At 38.0% G+C, this 9,244-nt stretch overlaps 1 protein-coding gene across 3 annotated transcripts; it reads right to left on the reverse strand.

Annotated features, from left to right (window-relative positions):
• Positions 1-952: 952 nt before the first annotated feature.
• LOC112560730 (glycerol-3-phosphate phosphatase-like) lies at positions 953-8,801 on the reverse strand. 3 transcript variants are annotated; one of them, XM_025232754.1, is made up of 9 exons: positions 8,766-8,801; positions 7,967-8,135; positions 4,061-4,128; positions 3,524-3,616; positions 3,071-3,208; positions 2,769-2,825; positions 2,225-2,375; positions 1,692-1,833; positions 953-1,406 (listed from the first exon to the last, which is right to left on the reverse strand). In XM_025232754.1, the coding sequence occupies exons 1-9, from the start codon at positions 8,784-8,786 to the stop codon at positions 1,223-1,225; spliced, it is 1,023 nt and encodes a 340-aa protein (XP_025088539.1). In that variant the 5' UTR covers positions 8,787-8,801; the 3' UTR covers positions 953-1,222. The 3 variants fall into 3 exon arrangements, with proteins under 3 accessions (XP_025088539.1, XP_025088541.1, XP_025088540.1); XM_025232756.1 differs by lacking the exons at positions 7,967-8,135; positions 8,766-8,801 and adding an exon at positions 5,529-5,599; XM_025232755.1 differs by lacking the exons at positions 7,967-8,135; positions 8,766-8,801 and adding an exon at positions 4,803-4,962.
• Positions 8,802-9,244: the final 443 nt, after the last annotated feature.

Consider the following 9,244-nt stretch of genomic DNA (forward strand, 5'->3'; position numbering starts at 1 on the left):
CTGGTATTCAGATCGACGTTAAAGGAGTGGCTGAAATTTGGACCTTTTCCATATTTAGTCAAGCAGATAACCCGAAGTTGGCCTCTCTCCTAGTGTACGCCACTGCCAAAGAAACAAAACAAAAAATCGCCAGGCTGCTAATGGCGACCCTCGTCAGCCAATATTTGCATGCAAGATAAACGAGAATTGACCGCCCCTCATAATGTCGTTCACCCAGACCAGCAATTAAGGTGTAGCACAAGATATCAGACTCACTAGTATAAAGAATTGCTTCTGATATCAAGCGTCTGATGCTGGACAACAATGTAATGTTATGACACAAGTCAACAAAGGTGTTTAACGTCTACAACCATGTTAATCTTAAGGGTGCATGCACGATTTAAAATAGCACAAACAAAAACGAATGGAAAATTTAGCAATCCTGAGTTCACTTATTAACAGTCTGTAGATGAAAATATATATTTCTCAACTTGTAATTATGTGAATGGCAAATATTGAATATTATATGTCGCTGGTGGGTGACGAGCAGGGGCGACCGCCCAAGGCCCCGCGCTAACAAGGGTACCCCAGGATGAGACATAAATTTTTTATTGCCCTCCTGCGAATGTCGTGCAGGCTTCAAGAGACCCCGCAGTTATATTTGCCCAAGGCACCACATCTTCCTAACGCCGGCTCTGTTGTATGGCATGTAAAGTGTGTATGGTGTATAGATATATATCTTGTGTATAAATTGTCATTTTCTGGGCCTATATGAGTTTTGAACCTTCTATTCTGAAGCTATGACTTCTCTTTCGCAAAACTGTTCTGACGCTATGACCGTTCTTTCATTGGAAAATAAGTTCTAAATCAAATATTGCTCTAGGTTAAATAGATATCTGTATGCAAAACCCACCGAGACAAGTGCTTTGCATGATCATGGTAAGCTGAAGACAAAACAAAAACCAAATACACAGATTTTCATAGCTTTCAAACCTCTTTTTAGTCTCCAGATTGTCTAAAATTAGTACACATAAATTATGAGGACTTATGATTCAGCAATGGTAGCTACAAAATAGTCCTACATTAAATTGACCATTGTCATAGAAAACGGTGGATGCTATAGCAGACAAATGGGGTAGAGTGTTAAATACTGTTGAAACTTATTGAATACAATGAAAGACTGTTTATGGTGCTTGATCACCATCACGTAGGGAAATCACAGTCCTGCACATCTATAAAGCCTTCATATAAAAGCACCCAAGTTGCCTAGACTGGAAGTATAAAGATCAGGAAGTTCGGAACAATCCCCTACTCCACAACTCTTCTCCACATTGTTCTTGGGGAGGTCACTCATCTTGGCCACTCCTGTCAAGACTAACAGAGACTTCAGTCCGCACACCTTGGCCAAACCAATGTCTGTGTTCAATCTGAATATAAATAAAAAAAAGAAAAAAAAGCATGTTCAAGTAAGAATGCATTAGTAGAAAGATCTTAAAAGCAAAATAAAAATATAAATACAACTTCTACATATAAATATTGTGGGCTCACACATGAACTCCTCAAACACAAAATCTAACATTACTTTTTTAGGAGTGATATCTTAACAATTAACTTTCTTGTTTATTTTTCTGCTGTTCTTCATTTTTAAGACTGTACCATCTCCCTTTGCTTTATTAAGCACTTATCATTTAGCTTAATGTGTTCAGCCATACCTGTCTCCAACCATAACAGTGCGAGCAGGATCAAGGCCATGTGTTTTTCTCAGCACTTCAAACATGCTTGGCTCCGGCTTGCCCATCACTACTGGTTCTCGCTGGGCTGGCCATGCAACTGCCTTAACCATGGTCCCAGTTCCTGTCCACATAGCCGACATGTACTAATTAATGTGCATTGGTTCTTCAGAGTCTCCACACTCCCTTACACTTCTCGTCTTTCTACTAGAGCACAGCACCCTCTCTTGATGGGTATTAAAGTTTCTTCAAAGTACAAAGCATACCTAATACTTTTTTTTATATATTTACAGGATTTTTATGTTCTTACAAATTCATTTGCTCTCGCACTACCTTTTATCAGTGCTGACTGCAGAAAACCCATGATCCCTCATTATAACTTCTAGACTCCTAGATGGTTAAAGGTTTTTTTATATTTTACTACTGGTAGCATGATATTTTAAATACATGTACATGCATGGCTAGCATGTGTAAACACATGCACATAAATGCCATGGTCTCCCTAAAAGATTTACCTGGAATGCGAATAGGGCAGTTGTTGACAGGCAGGTGGGTATCCTCATTAGTAGCCAGAAAAAGGCAGTCTGGATTTTGCAAGTAAGTAGCTGCCTTCATGATCTTCATGTAGCTAAGATGACTGTCAAAGCCAACAAGTACGCACTTTACCTGCCAGTACAAATGCACATCAGATGAATACAATATATTCATTATAAAAATTAATATGCAGCCCACAACATCATCTCCCCAACTAGTCAACCTATCAGCACCTGCAACCACCTACATCATTTCACCAGTATAAAATTTTGTAAAATTACCTTCAAAAATTTGAAAATTAATTTGTGTACATATGCAGCTTACAGATTTATCTTCATAGCATATAACACTAAAACATATTTTACCTGCCAAGCAGACCATTTATTGTTATTTTTGTAGGAGATTTGCACAGAATCTGAAGGAATAAAAAAATGGTTCTTTTATGAGGCCTGTGATGTCTCTGATATCACTAACTTAAAGAAGTTAGATTAGAAATTAGAAGAGATTTCTGCTTATCATTATTACCTGAGGGTCAAGCTCCATTTTAAGCCAGTCATCCAAGTTCCCATGAAGTGGATCTGGCTTAAAATATTAAATAAAATACAAGCAAAACATTACAAACATGTTTACACAATCACTGGAATGAAATTTCTAAACATATTCATTGTCTTTATAGAACCATACCATTTTGAAATGAAAGCAAATATAGATAGCAGTTTTATATTAAAACTTTTATATCAAGAAATCAAAATCAATGTTGATAAAATATAACTAAACTAGTCAGTTCTCTTCTCTTATAATTCTTATTTTAAGAAATGAATGCTTACCCCAATGCCTGTGTATTTAATACCACATGCATCCAATTCTGTAGCCATGGCTGGATTACCAACAACATACACCTTGTCTTTAAAGTCCAGATTTTTCAAATAAAGTGCTGATACATAGGACGTTGATGCAAACTCTTCCTGTTTTATACAGAATTTAATCGAGTAATATTTAGATAGCAAAATTTATAATTCTTTGATGTTATAATGATTTATGAGATCAACTGACTAGGCAATGATTTACAATGATCATGCTTAAAAATTTACACAAAACAAAATGCTAATCTTCTCCCTACACATAATCTGGTAGTATATGCCATTTATATAGGTCATAATATAGTTACAGTAAATGACCATCATACTACCTCACCTTTACTTCTCAATTATTACTCTTAAATAAAAATAAATTTTGAATTATCACCAGTAGTAAAACTTTTTTACTGTAAAAGTTATTACCTCTGTAGCATCAAAGCCAAACTTTTGGCACTGCAACACATATTCTTTCCTTGTCTTTGAACTGTTGTTAGTGACATAAAACACTCTTTTTCCCTTAAACAACAAATATGCATAAGATTAATTTTATAAAGGAAAATGAGCTGTTCTAAACCTTTGACCTTATGAAAATTACTTTTCATGGTAATGACAGCTGTTAAAATGTTTTAATAATGTCAGTCATACAAATAATTTAACAAATAATGATACGCATGTAATAGTGCAAACAAAATTTACAAAATTCAGAAACTGAAATGAATGATTTTATTTCATTATCAAAAATAAAGCATCAGGACATTACTAAATAATAATAATTGTCATCGTGCTTGCAGAATAAGATGCAGAACTTCCCATTAAGATACATAGAATCAAAAATTAAGTTTTTCTTGATCAGTGTTCTATTTACATTATGCATTTTTTCCCCAGATAACTCACATGTTCACTCTCAACCTCAAACATATATACTTGTTTTCAATTTCTCTTTTTTAAAAATCTACATACCAAAGCTTTCAATTTTGCGATGGTTTCAGGGCTTCCAGGAATCACACCTTTACCATCCCATAGCACACCTTTACAAGTAAGAAAAGTACTCATGAATATATATGTGACCATAGTATATGATGAATGAGTGTAAGGTAGTATGGTAATTTTCTTGTACCTTTCGATTTGAAAGAAATGAATGATGTTGCCACCGATGCATTATTTAATAGGGATACCAAATCTGCTTGCAAATGTCTGTCTTGAAATTGATCGACCTGAAGTCGATATTTTATTGTTGAACTAAGCTATTCAATGTAGATGTTCTAACTGTAATTCCAGAACACTTAAGTAACATGGGCTCACACATATAAATACTAATTCTGGTTAAAAGGGGTAAGTATCTCATATGATGTAATATTTAATGGATGCTAACTAAAACGTGTGAATCGTCTATCAGACTGGGCTGTTACCATTACTAGCAAGTCTGAAGCACACCTTATTTAATCCCTCTTCTACTCACATGGTGACCACAATCGATATCTGAAGAAGAATGTTCAAAGTTTGTTTTAAAATGATCCAAAGTAGAATGTTGTGTACAGTAGATCACTCGGCCGTATTAGACTATACATCTCGAGTCAAAGCACTCCAATCAACTCGGAAGGTGCTTTCATCACCTACTGAATCTTTTCTGCAAGTCATGATCCACTCTAGGGACAGCAATGCATTCGTATTTCTTTAATAAATGTCGTATATTCGTACGTACCATCACAGTCAAAAAGAAAATTGTCAGTAGTGTGGATGAGTTCTTCAGCAGACGACTTATCTAACAGCCGGCAAGCCATCTTTGAGCACTTCTTGACTCCAGACAGGCGAGTCTTCTCAAGGGGGATAACTAGTCTCGTCATAGCTCGCCTTCTCTGTGGCTGACGAAACATTTCGCCAATAAAATTCCACTTATAAGGGAAGGGAAACCCCATTTTCGGAGAAAGATCAAACCATCCCATGTTAGTAATAACAAAAGTGGTAGATAAAATGTTTAATTGCTTTGGTGACTTCATTGAACTGTCCACTACATTAATTTAGTTTTAGTCCTAATTATTTGTCCCTACGCATACCGCACTTGCATTAACTTAAGGACTCTTTTATTCCGGATGATGACTAAGACACGTCTTTGAGCGAAGGTTATCACACAGCTGATGTCCGTTCCCGTTTTCATTCCGATTTTCTTCTTTTAAAAAAAAAAGAATAATTAAGAGTATAAGAGTATGAGAACGGAAAAGAAGTGTCGAGTACCTGCTGAAATAGAAAAATGCCTTCTTGGAGCATATTAGGGGGTCACAGAAGTCAATATATAGCCTGTGAAGAACCTAAAGCAAAATTTGTTGCTATGGTAGGAGCTCTGGGACGTTTCTTTACTCAGGTTTGTAAATTAGTACACAGTAATCGAAATCTTTTATTTAAGTCATTCTCACTTAATACAATTTCTTACCCATGAAACACTCTTTGGCGCTCTCGTGTTTAGTTTAAAACACCTCAGAGATAGTGGGTTGGGTTGGTCGGTGTTCCTTTCTTTTCTCTCAGCTTCTGTCTGTCTCGTTTTATTTATACGTGAGGCTGAATCTCGGTTTAAACTTTCACAAGGAAAGGGAAGTAATTCGACTGAAGTTCGTGTTCCCGTGCTCTCCCTTGTCCGTCTGTTAAGCATTTTCAGTAACCTCATTCGCCGAGAAAATTTCGTTTTTCAAGATTTAGTTTTTCCTTTTAAAACTTATGTCTCCATTATGCTATCAATAAAACTATTATTTTACATTTACTGTTGTTATTAAAGCTTTAATGAACTCATAAGCAATTCTTCACATTTCAGCGAAATATTTTCTAATCTTGTTTTCATTTGTAGCTAATAACGACTATGTACTACAAGAACAATAGCAGTTTCAAATTTTCTTGTTCTTGGTCTAGTAAGACTTGAACAAATAAAAAAATTGTTTATCAGCCAAAGATTGATCATGCCCATCCCATTATTTTCTTTCTGTAAAGGAAGGCCATGATGTAGTTTGATAAAGCCCTACATACAAGTTGGGCACATTTTCCTCTGATTTATTCGATCAGATTTATTGTTCGATATGGTCCAGGGCTGCTCGCAAGGATTGCAAAATTGGCTTTCTATTTCCTTTCCATTTATAAAATTAAATGTTCATATACATGATAGAGAATAGCCGCATTCTCGGAGCACTTTAAACTGAAATCCTTTTGCACCTCGAGAACGTTAGTTGTTGCAGTAGCTCCATCAAAAACATCCAAATTCCCATTTGTGCCTGGCCTCCTATTCCTCAAATGTAAAAGCCAAACTGTGGTATCAGTCTCTCTGCACCTTATGGAATCGTTTCCATGGAACTCGGATTTCTGTTGATGGACTGAGTTGACGGTTCAGTGCTGTCAAAGCTTGTGACTGGAGTTTCTGGAGGAACATTGTGTTAAATTGACTTTAGCTGCTTTCCAATTTTCCATCTGGCAATGGTCTATGTCGGGGACGGTTAATTTGCTTCTTTGTCAGTTCCACTACGGCTGTGCTGGAGAGCGATGATTGCCGCACATTGTATCAAACCACGGAGCCGAAGAAGTTTTGAAATGCGTATATCGCTGATATAATGGTGTGTCTCTTTAGGTCACACGGTCACACTACTTTGGTCTTTGTCCGAATGGTTCTACAAACACTTCATAAAATACGGAAGGAAGGAAGACGTGTGGATACACGTCCAAAGCTCCAGTGACTGCTGCTTTTTTTTTGCTTTTTTTTTCCCCTCTCTCCACCCAAACATTTAAGAGCACTAACACCGGAGAACAGGGGTCTGAATGAGGTGTGAGGTTTCACATCTAGCTTATTATATACGTTTTTATATAAGTTATTATATAAGTTGCGTCCTCTGTAAAGGAAAGAATGTGGGTACCTTTGATTGTGTTTAACATTGTGCGGAATCCATCAATGTTTTCAGACATCTGAACACATAATTACCAATACACGCCCGCAAACACACACACAAAGAGCAAGAAGGAGAGAGTAGTCCTATTACTCACCGGCTATAATTATACCTGTGAAGGAAGGCGTGACGAATAGCCCCGATCCACCGTGCAATTTTATTTTTTTAAGATTATTTGTTAACGGGTTCTGATCTGTTCTGAAAGCACAGCTGGTGTTAGGAGAGCACATAAATCAGACATGTCTCAACATCGCACCGCTCATGGTGAGTGGCACCGGCGAGAGCTCGCTAGCTGTAGACAAATAAATCGCGATTCTCATTTCTCTAAATAGATAAGGTTTCATCAGCTGCGCCATACGTTCTCAGGTTGTTCTCCTAGTGGACTGCCGTGTGACGTGTGCCTCAGAGCCCCCACCAAACCGTTCCCTCCATTTCTCGACCTCACTGACCCAAGTGTTGTTGTGATGTTAACGAGATAACTGGAGTGTGACTCGCACCCTGCCTCACTGATCGGTGGTGTGTGATGTAACCTCGTGTCGGTTAGCTTTTTGGCGCGTAACGTATACCAGTTTCTCCTTAATCGCGCCAAGCCACATGATAATTAAAATTCTTTTGCGTGACGCACACCTCATCACTCACGTCCTCACTGATCCATGTCTTGTGATTTCTTTTTTTGCAAGTCTCTGTGGGTCGTAGTTATAAAGGGAGAGTAAGCTGTTTCCCCAGGACAAAATGGGGAACTCAAGGAAAAGCGTCTTGTTTCTGAAGTTTAACAGGTGTCCAGACCACCCGGACACTACTTCTTGCTACTTTACACGAGGACACCTTTGCTATCGCTTTATAACTACGGTTCCATGGGTTAAAAAACTTGTGGACTCCTCTTTATACTTTCGGAAACAAGACGGTTGTCCTCGAGTTGCCCCGTGTTGTCCCCAGGGCAAAGACTTACCCTGGCACGTGACGTACACCTCGTAAGGTGCCCCTCCACTCGCTGCCCCAAGCCTTATGTTGTTTCCGAGTCTCCTTGTGTGTGGCGTACCTCCTTGATCGCCTAGCCAAGTCTTGTGATGTGAATATCTTATCGCCGATGGCAACCCTCGTCTTCCCCTCAAATTGATCTACAGATAATTACAATATTTTTTTTTAAACATCCAAGGGATCAAAGAAGTCAGATACCATATTAATAGCTCGTATCGGTAAACTTGCGTGCGTGCGTGCGTGCGTGCGTGTGTGTGTGACAGAGAAAAACGGATAGACACGACAAACTATGACTTCTTATAGCTCCAAAATGTCAGGACATGAGTTGGTGTGTTTTGCAACATTATCATGTTTTATGTAATTTTAGTTCCTCTTATTATTTTTTAAGTATATTTAGGTGCCTAGAACAGCTCAGCCAGACGTTTCTTGAAAAAAAGGTCGAGTCACTTTGCGACAACTATCTCAACCATCAGCAGAGATTCCAACCACGGATGTTGTTATTTTTCCGAGTCGATTATTGTCATGGCGCAGCTAATTCATGTTCTGAACAATTACCGCCGCCAGATCCTTCGACCTCGACCACTAAACCTCTAATTAGCTCTCTGTAACAGTCAAACTACAGACATATTTCTTAATCTGGCATCTGTAAGGAACGCCTTTTCGTTTCACAAAGACCTACTGATTTTTGTAGGACATATTTAAATAAAGCTAAAAAAAGAAAGGTCATGAGATAAACACCCTAAACATAGACACAATGGCTATCATTTTACCTGTTGTTGTTTGGTTGTCATAGCAGGTCAGAACATCACAAAAAAACAAAGATCGCAAACCTGCAGCAATATGTATGACCATCCTGACTAAACGTCTGTAACATTCCAGAATGTCATACATTAATGGATTCCGTTCTTCTCTGTGCTCATGCATCAGAGGAATTGAGAAGAATGTCAAGATCCCTAGTCATGATGGGCGGACCAGACAGAAGGCAGGCCATCCGTGACTGGCCACACTTTAAGGTAACCAATCTTTTAAAGACTCACGAGGCATGATTCATCACTGAAAGAACAATGTTTTGCTTCAATGTGGAGATTAACACATCTTACAGTAAAAACACACTTCAACAATACAAAACTTTCCGGAAGTAAAATCCGAAATCTTTGTTGGCTGAACCGAGCCACTGTCATGCGGCGAAGGATGTTGACAATCGGTAAAAGTTTGAGAGATTCTCACATGTAGTTTGAAACTTGTGATA

The sequence above is a fragment of the Pomacea canaliculata genome, linkage group LG3 (genome assembly GCF_003073045.1).
Source record: "Pomacea canaliculata isolate SZHN2017 linkage group LG3, ASM307304v1, whole genome shotgun sequence".
NCBI classification, from domain to species: Eukaryota; Metazoa; Mollusca; class Gastropoda; order Architaenioglossa; family Ampullariidae; genus Pomacea; species Pomacea canaliculata.